Source organism: Cyprinodon variegatus, unplaced genomic scaffold (assembly GCF_000732505.1).
Source record: "Cyprinodon variegatus isolate N-32 unplaced genomic scaffold, C_variegatus-1.0 Scaffold23, whole genome shotgun sequence".
In the NCBI taxonomy this organism is placed as follows: Eukaryota; Metazoa; Chordata; class Actinopteri; order Cyprinodontiformes; family Cyprinodontidae; genus Cyprinodon; species Cyprinodon variegatus.
In genome coordinates this window covers 1571628-1588226 of record NW_015150476.1, presented here as the reverse complement: position 1 = coordinate 1588226, position 16599 = coordinate 1571628, and the positions used below count along the sequence as shown (strand labels likewise).

General features: G+C 37.5%; 1 protein-coding gene across 6 annotated transcripts in view; it reads left to right on the top strand.

Annotated features, from left to right (window-relative positions):
- znf618 (zinc finger protein 618) overlaps nt 1-16209 on the top strand; it is a 53366-nt gene extending 37157 nt beyond the window's left edge. For 3 of the 6 annotated variants that reach the window (XM_015392292.1, XM_015392286.1, XM_015392272.1), the window contains exons 11-15: nt 6169-6216; nt 6601-6678; nt 8895-9053; nt 10995-12094; nt 12842-16209. In XM_015392292.1, coding sequence (XP_015247778.1) covers nt 6169-6216; nt 6601-6678; nt 8895-9053; nt 10995-12094; nt 12842-13381 — 1925 coding nt within the window. In that variant the 3' untranslated portion in view covers nt 13382-16209. The remainder of the gene's footprint in view (nt 1-6168; nt 6217-6600; nt 6679-8894; nt 9054-10994; nt 12095-12841) is intronic. The other 3 variants (XM_015392280.1, XM_015392307.1, XM_015392298.1) reach the window with 3 other exon arrangements.
- Nucleotides 16210-16599: the final 390 nt, after the last annotated feature.

Sequence of the window (16599 nt, the reverse complement as noted above, 5' to 3'; positions counted from 1 at the left end):
TTATATTGCTTTATCTGGTAGCAGTGAAGTATAGACTGCACATTTTCTTTCTTTGGAACATGGTTTGGGAAGCAGAGACTAAATCCTCCCAAATCAGACCTACATCGGCCCTTGGCTGTGCCTAGAAAATCATGTTCATATAAGGTTATGATCAGGACTGTTGAAAGAGGGCAGCCCTGTTGGAGTCCAAAATGTGCCAGGAGCATTTGATGCCAGCAATGCCACACAAACTCCTGCTCTGCTTGTAGAGGAACTGGATGGCCCCAAGTAAAGGGTCCCCAACTCTTTACTCGTGGTGCATCCCTACAATGCATCTCTAGGGACATGGTTGAATGCCTTCTTCAGGTCCACAAAACCATAGAAATGAATACCTAGATGCCTCATTTAGTTGGTTGGCCCGCTGCTGAGACATAACCGCATGTCTGCCATGTTTATGGAGTCAGGGCTGCGCTGATAACTACTAAAAATTATGACTATTTCATTTATTAGGAAACAAGCACTTAAAACAATGTACTACAGCTTTTTAGACTACATTAACATTGTTGTTCATTAGTAATATACTGCTAAACAGCTGTAGAAGTAGTGTACTGTAAAAATCGTTGATAGTTGCTTGATTAATAGATAAATGAATGTGGATTAACCACCCCTCTCTAAAAAAAACAAACACATAAAAACTCCAAAACATGTCTCATTTTAATTGACGTTTTGGGAATTTAGAGAAAATGAAAAATCAATAACGGCCATGGAAACAAAGTAGTGAGGGAAAAAATATCACCCGATTAATATTAATGAAAGTGGATTAATTCAGCCCCCACACACCCTACCCCCAAAATAACACACACAGAAAAAAACATCTGATTTTTATTTATTTAATGGGACATTTAGATGCAACAAAAATCATTCTAAACAGCACACATATTGAAAGGGTGTTTACACTATAGACATGTGTTAAGGGAATGCATAAAAAATCCTTTAAAACAAATTGTGGGATTTTAAAAAAAGTAAAAAAAAATTTCTTGTGGTACCAATATATGTAAATGGATGGTTTTCAGTTTAGCAATCCACAGCAATCTCAGCATGTGGACCAGAGAACCAGCATGTCACATCCGTATATATTAATGATTATTAGATTACTATTATTATTAGAGCACTAAGGATGAACTGGCAGAAAACCTCTACCGCCTCAGAGCGATCCCTCAGCTTTTCCTCAATGCATCTTTTCAAAATATACACACACAAGAACAACAGTTAGCCTAAAAATAAAATAACATAGATCCTGGAGTGTGGGAAGGGAGCAGGCACTTCAGCTCTCAAATAAAAGGGTCGAGTATCGGATGCCATCCAAGGATGAATAATCCAAATGTGGTCCAGGTTTAGCCCCAATCACTACCGCTAGGAGGGACACCTCCCCCTCGGTACCAGCCATAGCCGCTCCACGCCAACCACCATAGGTCGCACACTCTCCCAGTAATGTCAGAGCAGGTAGCCACCCTCCAAAATGGCCCACCCTGACCCCAGCCAATCCCAGCTGGTCCAGGTCCCTCAACCCATATGGACATCTTGTACACATTACCACCAGGCAATCATAATTATGGCGCCAGCCCCCCTAGGTCAAGTATTGCATGCCAGCCACCCAAGCCTAGATGCCAGACATGCCCCGGCATAACCCCACCTGACTCCAGGCACAGGCCGCACACAGCGTAAAGGCAGGCAGCCAGGCAGACCCATACCACAAGCTGAGAGGCATGTGTGCACAGATGCCGTATCCCACCTGCCAAACCCTCCCACAACCTGAACCCCCAAATGCTTGGAACCAGTATCACGATCCCGGCAGACAAACAACACCTTCAAGCCAAAGGATGGGAACCAAAGGCTGTAGAGCAAGAAACCCCATGCAGCTCTCTCACTGACCTCAAGGGTGCAGCCCCCTTTTCCGCCCCACAGGTGGAACAGAGAGTAGAGAGGTATGAAAGACCCCATGCTACCCCCCCATCCTGCTGAGATGTAGTTTTGTTACCTGTTTAACTACTATGTATTTAAAATGGGGGAGGGTAGATGTGCCCCCACCTCTCCCACCCTAAAGCTTGGTGTATGCTTGACGCATCCTCAAGTTCCACACGGCCACATTATGCCATTTTGGGTGCCACACTTCTCTGCATGTCCCCCATGTGGACAGAATTTTGGAGCCCTTGGGAAAATTTGTAACGACATGGACGGATCCGTGTGGAAACATGGCCAGCAAGCAGCAGCTACTGCTGGCGAGGGTTCGCACATGTAAATATCTAGAGAAACTCCTTGAGTTAGCTCAAACATATCATCACTATGAACACATTATGGGAAAAACTAGAAAGAAATAACTGTTGCTTTTGAACGGCTTTGACAAAGTTGTAAACAGCTTTGTTTTCTACTTGCTCGTGTAATGCTGTTGGTGCTAACATGAGTAGTGTCAACCGACACAGACCCTTGAATGACCATACACTCCCCCAACTAATACAGTGATTAAATTTGTTTTAATTTAACATTTCTAGACCAGGAATTTTGATCAAGGCTAGCTTATAAATCATTCTGTCATTTTCCAGGGGAAAGAGATATTAACTATTCTATTTTGGGCAATCTCCTCAATATATTTTGAGCAGTAATTTTGGAGGATTAGAGGTTTAGAAAATCCTTTACATTTGGTTGCTTTTGTAAACCTGCTTAGTTAAAATCTGTCTTTTATTATAGACTTGATCTGTTTATGTTCTAAAAAATTTGTTTTTCTTAAATCCCATACTGTGAAAATGGGATAAAGTTGTATCCTTCGAATAAATGTTCCAAGAATTTAATTCCTTTCCTAATCCAATCAGAAAAGCTTATCAGATAATTTTTTTGCATTTTATCAGGTTTGTTTAAGATGGGCATACAGTTGCATGCTATACTGAGGATCCTGTCATTTTGAAAAACTCTCAACAAGCTGTCAAAGATGAATTAAATGTTAATGCTTTTAAAATATATTTGACATCAGGAGAATGTCATTGCTTTAAAAAACATGGTGGGGTTTTCTGAACAGTTCTAATAGTTCTAAATATGTTGTTGTTTTAATTAAGCAAATATTATATCAGTATATTAGAATCTGTGCTTGTATTACTGCTCCTGTCTGGATTAGAGAAAACTCAATAAGAAATGATGAACAAGTCCCTGATTTATTTTCTTTATTTGTCACAACTCCAGAGAAAATAATGCAAGTCCTGATAAATTACTGAAAGCCTAAAGTTTCTATTACTTTCATGCAGATGACGGGTTTGTTTAAACTTCTGACTAGAATTGTTATTTTTGTTCAAAGTGCCAATATGTGGTCTGGGATAGCTAAACTGAAATACTGCCAACTGAGAAGCTGTTTGGAACAGCATAAATATTTTCGTATGTCTTCACAACTGATTAGATTAATTTAAAACATATTTTAGTAAAACTAAATGGATATTAGAAAAAAAAAATGTAAGCATAGAAATCACTAAGATATATATTTTTTTTTTTTACTGATGTTTAGCTCCCCTATAGATTCCTGCTCTTATTAAACAGTTTGTACTGAAGGGCCTGACTTCACCAAAACATGTGTAACTTAAACCTTGAGAGGTTCATCCAACTATGATTAATAAAGAGACAGAATTTATGTAGAACTAATAACAAATACGCAGTGGTGTCAAAAGTATACACATTTGTTTCTTAAGTAGAAGTATAGATACTGCAGTTTAAAAATACTCTGGTAAAATTTGAAGTATCAACTTGACCTCTTTACTCAAGTAAAAGTTTAGAGGTATGTGCTCCAAAAACGACTTAAAGTATAAAAGTATAAAGTAACCTTTAAAAAAAAAAACAGCCAGATGCCACTATATGAATTAAAAGCTAAATTTTTCAACTATTTCGAAAATTCTTTGAGATAGGGCCAAGGATGAGGGAGGTCTTGTTGGTCTCCATCTCCATCTCCCGATACGCTCCCACCTGTGTACGACCTTTCAGATATTTCAACATCTTTTTCTGAATCCAACATTGTAGCATGGCGTAGACAATTCAAGTTTACAGTTTGAAGAACACTTGCTTGCTTCTGATGATTTCCTTTAGCTAACCAATGAGTGTTTGCGTTATATCACTTATCCAATTACACTAGTTTTCACTAGACGTGGATGGCACCAATGATCTGCATTTGATGGCGCACATGACGTGAAATCAATATTTTAAAACATTAAATCGAAACCAAGAGTAACGAGTAACGTTTGTTTAAAAAAATGTAAGGAATAGAAAGTACAGATACTTGTGTGAAAATGGAATGAGTAGAAGTCAGAAGTAGGAATAAAAATGAGTAATGGAGTAAAGTATAGATACCTAAAAAGTGTACTTAAGTACCATAATTAACTATTTGTAGTCCGTTACTTGACACCTCTGCAAATATGTAATGAAATATGTCATTAAATTCCTAGGGAGCTATTCAATAAATTGGTACAATTATTTTGACATAAAGAGAGATAATTTTATATAGAGTGGATGGAATCTGGTATAGTTTTAAAGAAAAGTATCCTAATAACTTTTTAAAGGTTCTTATTAATCTGACACAACACCCTTATTTTGATTCTTATTTAATAGATTAAATATGCCTGTATTCTAAGTGTTGATGTGACGCTATCTTACAAATCTTTCTTTTAGATGATCTGAAACCAAAATGTGTACTTATGTCATATGAAACACTGGTAGCAAAGCTCTGCAAGAGAAACCACCTGGAGTTCCAGTGGAGATGTCCAAAAACATAACTCACAAAGCAAAAGTGAAAAACAAAGACAAATGACAGTCAGTTCAAAGAAAAAAAACACTCAGGAATTGATAGTTTTTCTATACCCATTTTAAATTGGATATGTATGGAAGAAAAAAAGTCTCATTGGAATCTGCGTTTTTTTAAACACTGAATTTTTTTAACAACGAATTTTAAACAACTGAATTTTTTTAACAATGAATTTTAAACACTGCGCTGAGCCCAGCCGTTGTGTCACGTGACCAAATGAGCTTATTTCATTGGCTAGAAGCTGCTCGACTCTATCGAGTGTAGATTGCCTTGGCTTGAGTTCACCAAAAGGTCAACACCTTTGCAGCTGAATTTTTTTCTGGTGAATTTTTACCAGATAAAAATTGAGTGTAAGGAATTCAATGTCTAAAGAAATTCAGTGTTTAAAATTCGGTGTTAAAAAAATTCAGTGTTTAAAATTCGGTTTAAAAAAAAAAAAGGCAGATTCCAATGACACTGTTTTTCTTCCATAGATAAGAACTGTCTAAGAGGACGGTGTTTTAATCATTATATTTCTTCTATTTTTAAATGCAAATAATTTTATAGTTCCTAATGCTACATGATTAATAATCCTTGGAGCTTGAATCATAACATCAATTATTATGGAAATTATTGTTTTGGGAATAAATTTCCAGGGATTTGCAAATCATCCCAGCAACTCATGGCTTGCACAACTGCCTTATATAGTCCGTGGTTTCATTGAAAATCAATTTCTAATTATGATGTAGAGTGTCATTTAATAACGTCTCAATTTCTTGTAAACATACTTGCAGGTAAAAACTCCAGGAAGTTCATTTCGAGAGAAAGAAAAAGGAAATAGTCTAGTCTTTTGAGAGGAGCTCTTATTTTTGTTTCGTTTTTTTTCTGTTGTTTATGTATGTTACTGTATAAAATAAAAGTTGTCATGTAATCAACCAATGCGACCAGACTAAAAGAGAGTGATAAAGATTATTAGCTTAGTATTGTATTAGTATTAGTATTGTCTGGACTTGGAAGTTATATTTGATATCATGATTATAGGCTGTTGCTACTGCAGTTTTATGGTCTTAAGATCAAAGCTGGTCACACAGGCTGTAGCTACAATATATCAAAGCTATGCTCATAATGCTTGATGGATCTCAAGATGGCCTTTTCATGTTTTATTAGACTGGAACTTAGTTTTGGTCCCAGAAAGCATTTATACCAATCTGTTATTTGATACACCTGCTTGTAGATCATTCCCCTTGAAATTGTTCTCACATAAATAAAAGCAGAGAATTTAGAGTTATACTGATTTAATAAAGGAAGGTAAAGAGTAATGCAAAAAGGGCTGCACCAATGTGTCTGTACCTTTAAATCTTTCCATGCCCTCTTGTCAGCAGGAACTCCAAGCCCTCTGGTGGCCACTGCCTTCTCTACAACACAAAGTAAGTTCTAGTGTTCAAAATTGAACTATTCTGCTGTTTTTTCCCTCAGGTTTGATTTACTGCATTTTTCCTTTTTTTTTTTTTTTTTCATTTTATGTTGAGATTTAAAGGTTGATTTATGTTGCTGTGTTTTGTCCTTAGAGTAAACTATTAAGAATAAAGTCCCCCAAAACACAAATTGAAGAGATGCTACTATACTTTGAATCAAAGTAAAGTGCATACATCCAAAAAAAAAAAAAAAAAAAGGCTACATGATGTTAGAACAGAACTTCACCAATCCATGATAAATCCAGGATAATAATACCCAGCTTGACAGATGCACAGTATTTTTAATTTTCTGATGACAAAGAGTCAACAGTCTTCTGGGCGTTGTGATCTTTTTAGAGCCCTACACTTGTGGTGCCTGTGGCATCCAGTTCCAGTTCTACAACAACCTCCTGGAGCACATGCAGTCGCACGCTGGTGAGTTTACGACTACAGAAGCCTTGAGCTTAACACAGAAACAAACAAATAATCTACACAAGGCCTCATTGGCCAATTCTTTTATACATACTCTTCTTAATTGAGCTGTAGGTTTTCGAGTTGTTGTGCTCAACATTAATGCAGATTGTACTAAGAAAGATTAGTATGAGGGTTGTTGAAGATCTGGATCTGAAGCTACTGTCGGTTTTTTCAGTTTATATCCAACTTTTCTACCCATGTGTCATTTCTCTCCATTCTGTTTCCACTTTGTATCCATAAACAAACCACCTTGTACCCATGTACTTCAAATATTAAATAACAGATGGGAATACAACAAATATATATTTTTTGCATTTTATATATCTGATAAGTCAGTTTATTATACACCCTCTTTCAATAAAATGCAGCTCATATTTGTGTTTTGACCAGTTGTTGGGTTTTCGTTGCAAAAGAACTCAGCGCAATATCTGCTCTTGCTTTTATTACATATTTATATTCTTAAATTGATTCAGATTTTAAATCTAAATATAAATAAACATGTTTTAACAAAACTGTTCAAAACCCCTTGTCTAGTAATAGAAAAACCCAAAGTGTTCCAAGCAATAACTCGTATTTATGAAGATGGACAAATCAGTCAGACATTACTTTTTAACCAGGTTTCAACAGAATAGTTTTTAGAAAAATTAACTTAAGAAACAGGCCTGAATAAAAATGATTACTATATTGAAAATGAGACCAAAGGAACATGTTAAATTAAGCTGTGTCCACTAATTAGCACCACAGGTGTCCACAATCTAGTAATCAGTGGGCTTAGCATAGGGCTACTGGTATCCATTGTTCTGTTTCCCAAGATGGTGTGTACCACACACGGTTTCCATCTGGGAAGAGGCTTCGCAGCATTTGATGCAGGTCCAGCTGATTCTGAATAGGCTTCTTCCCCTCCGCCGTCAGACTGCAGAACTGTTGAAAAAACTTAATCATGTCACTTACTCCAAATCACACTGATAACACCAAAACAAAATTCTGCATATTTGCACCAAATATATTAATGCTCAGAACTTCCATATCAATGCGTTTTTGGAGAGTTTTTTTTTCTCCCACAATGTTTACATTTGATCACTCCTGCATTTTAAGAAATGGAAATGTTCTGAAAGCTGTACAAAACCAAATTTTATTTTGTATACACTCTGTATTCACATTTCCTATGGACAGATTAGACAAAAACTGAACTTTTTGTTAATGCACATCAGCCCTGTCTTAAAAGATGGAAAAATAAAACATGCATAGAAAGTAACACTGTCCCTATGGTGAAACATGGAAGAGGCTCTGATATGTTCTGTAGCTGCTTTGCTTCTTCAGGCACGGGATTCTAGAGAGAAATTAGCTGCCCAGTGTCAGAAAGCTTGGTCTCAGATGTTGGTCATGAATCTTGCAGCAGGGTCATGACTCAAAACACACAGCTAAAAAAAAGCCAATAATGGCTAAGAAGAAAACATTAGAATATTCTGAAGTGGACTTCTATGAGCACTGAGATAAATCCTATGGATCATCTTTGGAAGGAGACAGGCAATGTGGAAAAGTCACCCTTCAAACCCGAGAGAACTGGATGCTCATAAGGAGTGGGCTAAAATACCTGCTAAAGGGAGCAGAAGTCCCATTGAGAGCAAGAGGAATCAAATTTCTGCCCCCCTCAAAAGGTTGTGCAACAAAATACTAATTTTGTCTTGGTCTGTTGCACAATTTTGTATTCATTCTTCTGATAAATGTCTGATTTTAATTTGCTAATTTTCATAGATTTTGTTTAGATTATTACTTTTGTCAGATGTAAGTTATTTGTGTAACCATTTAGAGTTTTTTTTTTTTTATTAAACAAGGGGTATCAACAATTCTGTCCACATGTGTTTACTGCTGTCTTCCTTTTTTTTTGTCCAATTTTCCTAGAAAAAGAGTAATTCAGACTGAGTGTCATTTAGCTCTGCCTCTGTGATCACTCATTCAAAACATGCACATTTGCACAGCTGATTGGAAAGATAATTAACCCATCAATCATTCATGAAGATCAAGCACAGAATTGTAAAGTTTTTTTTTTTATTATTACTTTATAAATCCATGACTTTTTTTTTTCTTTATACAAGTTTTTCTTCAGTTTCTCTACTGCTGTCAATGATCTCCATTATTTATAAAGCCATTTTTTTCCTTCCTCTGTCTATTATCAGCTGATAATGAGAACCACACCAAAGGGGACTCTCCCAAAACCTCTTCAGCATCGGGTCCTCAAGAGCAGCTGTGGAGAGGGTCCCAGGCTCAGTCCCATCCCTCAGTGAAACTGCAAATCCAGCCTCAAAGTATCTCTCAGAGGAACCATACACTTAACCGTAAGTTTGGCAACTTCATTAGAAACATAACATTTATAAATGAATCCTCCATCCTTCATCTTTATTTTGACATCTACACTTATGCTGGTATATATTTGCATTAGGCACATCCTGATTAAAAGCAATACCATGGCACATTCTAAAAGCAGTCTTCTTTATCTGTTTTTGGCTGTTTTGACAGCAGATATTTCGCACCAATTAAATTTCTGCAGGACAGATGTAAAGTGCAGCCCCAATGTAAAATCGGGAGATTAGTTGGAGAATTCCAACATGCTAATAGAATCAATCGCTCTGTTTCTCTTAAAACAGAGCGATTCTACAACTCATTGGTTAATTTTATGTGGGTCAGTTTTCAGCCCTTTTGTTGTTTACTTTTGTTCCCAACTTTAATAATATTATTGATCAAGCCTTTTTTAACATTCTACAGTATAAAATAAGTAATAAAGGCTTTTATGATTCGTGTACCGGTTTAGTATTTGTTGCAGACAATTCTCTTAGCTTCCATATCGGTTTCGTATTGGAAATTAAAAAATTGTAACAGGCCTTCAGCAAACTCATCCAGACTCCTGATGACCATGTTTTCATGCGCCGCTATAAGATGAAGTGCCAGGCTAACGTCACAATCTTTGCTTTATAGTTTCCAATCACATAATTCAGTATTCCAATTAATTATCTTTGACTTAAATAAAAGTCATATTTTTTGTGATGTCCTTTTTAATTAAGTTTTAAAATCCAAGGAGCTTAGGACTAGTGTTTCAGCTTTGTCCCACACGAATCAACATCAGAACTTAGCAAGTCTCATCACAAAGACAGAGTTGAAGCTTCAGCACCTGAAAGAGTCTCTTTTCCTCTGGAAATTTCTTTGTAAAGTGGGAATAAGGTTTATCTCTATAATGGTAAATAACTAGTGTTTCTTAACTCATCCAATAGAGAAATACACATTTCAATAAGACAAGCAAAATTTATAGATTTGCATTGTTACCTTAGTCAGTTAAATAACGTGCTGCTGTCATTTTGCACATCTCTGATGTTGCTGCTATTTTTGGAATATCCATTACTGTAAAAAAAAGTATTCTCCAGGTGCAAAGTATTTATATTGTTAAAACAGTTTAAATTATACTTTTTCATTTATTTATATTTGATCTCTTCTCTATTATGTTATTCTTATACACTTTGCTAAGGTCCACATTTGTGTGACCATTTTTTCTAAAATCTTTTTGCTGCTGTAAACACCAGAATTTCCCCATTGTGGGACAATGAAGGGATTTGTTGTGCTATTTCTTTTCTATTCTAAATTTAAATGTAATTAAATAAATTTCAGTTTTGTCCTGCAATCTACCTTAAGTAGTTGACTTTGCAGCAATTCTTAATAATGAGCAAGCATATGGTGACTGTGGAGGGGAATCAACTCTTTGTTATCAGAAAAAAATAATTACAGCCTAACCATACCCACTGATACACATGTACCGGCCTAGGCCTACTTTCTATGTTAAAGAAACATATACAGGGCTATTGGTAGCAGTAGCTACCCGGGCTAGTTAATAATAAAAAAATAATAATACCTAAAATAAAGTTTTGCATGCACAAAAAAAGTTTTTTAAAAACTGATTGGAAAACACATCCACAAGGTTTACTTGGTAAAACTATGAATTCAACTGATTTTGGAATTTTTTAGTCAGGGAATGGAGTCCAATATTTGTGGCTGGGTTGGGACATCTCTAAATTTTTATTTTTGTTATAAATTATTATTATTATTGTTATTATAGTTTAAAGTCTAATCAAAAATTGCTCAAATTTTGTCACTTTTTAGTATCTAGTTTTAAGTCTTATTTTCAAGCATATTTAATTACAGAATAAACTCAACAAAAATCAAGAATATTCCTTCTAATTATCTCCTTTTGTCTTTTTTTCCCTGTTAATCCATTTATGACTGAATGGCAGAGAATAATGGACTACCTGAGAAGGAGAGACAGCAGGTGGCTGAGCGACTATTACGGGTAATGTGCTCTGATTTGAACATGCTCAATGTTCTAAACAGCAAAGACTTCCTGAAGCTGGCACAGACCCTTGTGGACACTGGGGCTCGTCATGGTGCCTATTCCACCCGTGATGCACTTGGCAACATGAGTTCCTTAGCGCTGCGCCAGCTGCCCCGCATGTACAACCAAGTGAAAGTCAAAGTCACATGTGCTTTGGGCTCCAATGCTTCACTGGGCATCGCCGTGACCTGCCACTCCCAGACCTCTGGACCAGATGCCTGTTATGTTCTCACAGCCTACCAGGTGGAGGGGTCCAGGCTCAAACGCTATGTGCTCGGTGTACGGGAAGCCGAGCTGAGGGAGGGGCCTGAGCAGATTCACCACTGGGTGCAGAACGTGCTGTCTGAGTTTGTCATGTCAGACATCCGAACCGTTTATGTCTCCGAGCCTCGACTGTGGGCAGCTGGGTTTGCAGGATCACCTCTGGGGGGCGGTGGCCGGGGCAGGATATGTTTGCGGTGTGCAGGGTGTTCGCTCGGAGCAGTTGTTCAGGCAGTTCTCGGGAAGCGCAGCCTCCAGGCTCGAGGGCTTCACGAGTTAGCTGAGCTCCTTTCAACCTGCAGAGATATTGCCTCCTCTACTACGCTGGCTCTTCGTGAGGAACATTGCTTCAACACGTCAACAAGCACAACTGAGGAAAGTACACAAGGCTCCCCTGCACAATGCCCCACTCCACCATGCTGGGATCGCATGGCAGAGGCCCTCCTGCAGGTCCATGCACACTTTGAACACATTTGTGAGGCCTATGGCCGCAGTAAGTCCACAGCTCCACTTCTTCAAGGACTTAACAAGCATCTGCTAAGCACTCTGGCCTGTCTGCTGGCACCACTTCGCCTGGCAGCTCTTGAGCTGAGCAGCCAAAGGCGACCTACCTTACAGCAAGTCCTGCCCGTCTACTTGCGCTTGGAGAAGTTCTTCACTTCTAAAGCTGGGGAGGCTGGGACCGGCACAGCTAGCAAACTCTGCCACTATTTCCTTGAAGCACTCAAGGAAAACTTCAAGGTACCGCATTGATAATGTTTACTCATTCTTTCTTAACTGCATGTAAGAAAAAAATCCTTAAGGGTGAAAGTATGGAGTTAAATGTGATGCAAAAATGGTGCGTAAGTAAGGGGGACTTACTTAAGTATTTATACAATTAAACCTTCTTGATATTTCATCAGGTTACAGCATCAAATATTATTTTATTTTTTGAAGTAGAGCATAATTGTCCCTTAGAAGGAAAATATCACGATGTGTTAATCTGGGGGGCAACCAAAGACCAAAAGTTAGTCTTGAGAAGCTGCAGAGATCGATAGATAAGAGAATGTTTTGGTTAAACTATGAAAGCTTTGGTTGAAAGGAATCCTTAGAAAATTCTGTTCATAGTTTGACAAAAACTATGATCATCTCTGGTCAAACGTAATTGTAGCTCTCTGTCAAATCTTACTGTACTAACCCTGTTTTACAATGATGAATAATCTGAGTTTTTTACATCTCAGCAAACAAAAATGTTAGAGACATACAAAACACAAAATTGTAGTTTCAACAAATTAGACAAATTAACAATTAGAACAAGATATTTGTTCTTCTTTGCACCAGATTACTGTTTATGTGTCACATAAATACCCCAATAAGATAAAACACATGGAAGTTTGAGATTGTACTGTGACAAAATAGGAAAAGAAGAGGAGAAAAAACTTTTAATATGTTATGAATAATTTAGTTTGACATTAATTCTGATCCTCAGTGATATTTTTCTGTCTCCAGGTTGAAAGAGCTCATCAGGTAGCCATGGTCCTGGACCCTCAGCTAAAGCTGCGTTCAGTGCCAGCCTACCAGCATGAGGACATCATTTCCCGTGCCTGTGAAATGGCTACGGAAAGCAGGGATGGAGGTCTGAGTGGTGGAGGTGGTTCAGGGGGAGAAGAGCGGGACGCCGATGGCCCCCCCACCCCTAAAATAAGCCGTATGGATGGCACAGGAAACAACGGCGGACCCTCAAGAGTAACCTCCCTGGTTTCTGGGAACGATGAAAGTCCCGGCCAAGTCAGACAAGAGATTTTTCAGTACTTGGCCGAACCTCTTGTCCAAGGCACGCCAGACCTCTTCCAGTACTGGAGCTCAACAGTGATTGAGAAGTTCCCCAGGCTCGCTCGCTTGGCCCTGTGGCTCCTGGCCGTTCCTGCTGTGGGCATTCGTAGTGAGTGTGTGTCTGTGTGTGAACAAAGCCTGGCAATGAAGAGGAGACAGCAGGTCACTGCTGAGGAGATGAACAAACTCATTTTCCTTCGCTCTAATATGGGTTAGAAAACAACCCAGAGATCAACCAAACCATCATCCAACCAATGACTTAAAACATATTTATGTACTATAGGTTTAAACAAACATCAATGTGCAAGAAACTAAGGACACCTCAAGGCAGAATAATACATAAAAACTCCTATAGCATAAATGGCTTTTTACATATTTTGTGAGGACCGGACTGTTGTAAAGTACAGAGATCAAAGAGCATGGGTGGAATGGTATCTCTCAATGTTCAGAACGCACCTGTGAGCTGGAAGGATTTCATCGTTCAGTCAGTGGTTTGAATGACTCCAGCCTAATGATTAAACCTCTTCAAGGCTATGATGCTGTTACTCTCACTGGTTGACAACATTTTCAGGTAATTAGAGCTCTCACTGCTTCGGCCTGCTGTCACCGACCTCTGGAAAAACAAAAACACACACCTACTTCTCAAAACAATTCAGGAGGGAGATAACGGCTAACTACTGTAGCAGTACCTTCACGACGTGGAACAAAAGACGTACGTAGTGAGCCTTCACTGCCACTGCACCTCCGGTTTAAGTTTAGGAGTTTCTCGCACAACCCACAAAAAAATAAAAATAGTTCCTCAGCTTAGTCAACATTGGAAGATGGGCGGAAAGCAGAGCTTAATCGTCGCAGATGCTTTGATGGCCAGAACATGTAGCAGTGGAGGATTTGCATGCACTGCATGCATTTTACTCAACAGAGAAGGAAGGCCTCTTCCTTTTTTAATACAAAGTTTTAGGAAAGCTTTTTTGTTTTGTTTGTTTGTTTTTTTTTTTTTTGCTTAAGCTGAAATTCATAGATTTAAGCTGAAGGATTAAAAGAGAAATGCATCAATTTAAATGTTTATTAGATTTTTTTAATGACATTATTTAATCATACCTATTATAGCTGGATTAAAACTAAACAGAATCATGTAACCTTTTAAAATAATACACTCTTAAACATGTTATTGTTTTTAAAACTACACATCCCGGCTGATTTGTTACTTCAAGACATTATAAGGTTGATTGGACTAGCTTAATAACAGTGACCAGTGCTGGTACTTCAGGAATGCCACATCATTCTGCACCCTAACCAACCATAAGTAGCGTCAATGCAGTCTATTTACATTCACACATTGTTACTGTCAGTTCAACAGCTTCTCGTTTGAAGAGCTAGCTTGCACAAATTTTATCCACAATAGCATCTTCTCACAGGTATGTGTATTTATTTTTTTTTAAGCTTGGTTAGAAGAAAAATGCTGTCCATTGGAAGTGTGTTGGTTTATTTATTGTTGCTTCCCAGTTTTATCATTATAATATAAACATTGTCTTCCTATTTTGAGCTATAGATTTCCATTTTTAAAGCAATAAGCTTTAACACAGCACATGGTTCCCGTTATCTGACTGTTCTCTGGACGCTCCTGTGGTCATTAATCTGCATCAAATTGTTTTAATGTTTGTAAAATCAATAGGATTTTCTCAGGAATGAGCACATCCGAGCAGGCACCGCCACTTTTTTCCTCACTGTACCTAAAAGAAACCAAACTGTGACCTCAGTGCTGAGGTGGATCTCAAACCACGGCTTTCTGTTGCAACCATTCCACCCACGGTAGAGCAGGTGCCATCATAACGAAAGGAAAGAAGAAACACTGAATTTTTTTATTTTTTTTTTATCTACCATTTTATTCGGTAAACTAAAAACAAACATATTCATATTCATTAAGTGAGTGTACATTGGATTGTGCTGATACCTCCCTAAATGATTTGGAAGGATGGAAACTGCTGTTTGTTGCCTTTGGTAATAACTAATCAAGTTCTCATTTGTTTTCTGTTTTTTGGCCTTAAGTCTCTTCCACAACTCACCCTGTAACCCTTCAGTTATCTTGCCTTTGTTTTGTAAAATAGTTGCCTTCCTTTTATTGCTTTATGTTCTGCTTTTGCTCCTCTGTTTTCGCCCAATCATCTAGACTTACCAGGACTTTATAGCTATTAATGGCATCCTCTGGTGTCCACATTGTGATTTCTTTTTTTTTTTTTTACTTGTACAACTGTGCTACTTAAGAAGTGCTTTATTTATGTGTTTTATTAGGTGGAATCAGCTGAGCTTTAGTGCTCATAAAACAGGTCAGTAATAATTTAAGCATAAACACATCTATCCTCTATAGAAAGTTAAAATGACTCATTGTGAGCCCTGAATTTCAACATTTTCATTTCTTCATTGTTTTACACCGAAAGACTTTTTAAAACTGATACTGTGATTGAGATTGTATTTTCACACAGCTTGAATTATACCTATTAATCCTAAATGCTGCAGTGCAGTTATTTATTTTTTTCATTGTTTTCTAAAAACATACCCCTTCACTTTTTGTAAATCTTAACACTAATATTTCAACACATCCCAAAGTCCTTTTACCGCCTTATACAGTGGGATATATTTGACATTTTGCAGGTTTAAGGTGGTGTCCCATTCATTTTAGTTGAAGCCTTTACAGGGAATTCATTTAGACATCCATTCACTATCGCAGCACAATAACAGTTCTCAGCAGTTAACGCTCTTGCAGAAACACGGATGTACTGTACTCAGAAACCCCATCACAACACTGTTAGCACTCACTTTTGCACAGACTACATCACACTAATGGAAATCAGTGATCTTAGGACAGCTTAGTGCAGGGCTGCTTTGTTCAATGTGAATGTAAGTGCAAAAAAATGAAAGAACATCTGTGCTAATAGTGACACCTTTAAAAAAAAAAAAAACATTCCCACACAATCGACTAATCTTTCATCAGGATCTCAGAACAGAACCACTTCTTTTTTTCCCCTTTATGATTGGTATTTATTTCAGAAAACACTAAAACCTGACAAAGATCAGAGGTTTTGCTTTGCAAACTTTTTGTCAGCTGCAGTTTTTGTTTTTTTTATTTGCAGTAGCCGTTGGGTTTTCTAACCTGCAACACCTTTTTTAAAAGCTTTGTCCCCCTTTTATGGTTTTAGAGTATTTTTGATTTTGTTTATGATATTTTAGTAAAAAAGAGAAGGAAAAAAAGAAAAAAAAATGACTGTAAAAAAATCTGTATGAAATACACCAATCAAATGTTTTACCTCAGAACTCAGAAAGCAGTAATTTCAAGGAACCAGATCATCATAAAAATGGTTGCATTGAATAAATGCTCAAAATCCTGTACATGGTTGGTGGTTTCAACAATATTCCTGGGCTTAACTGATGAAGGGATT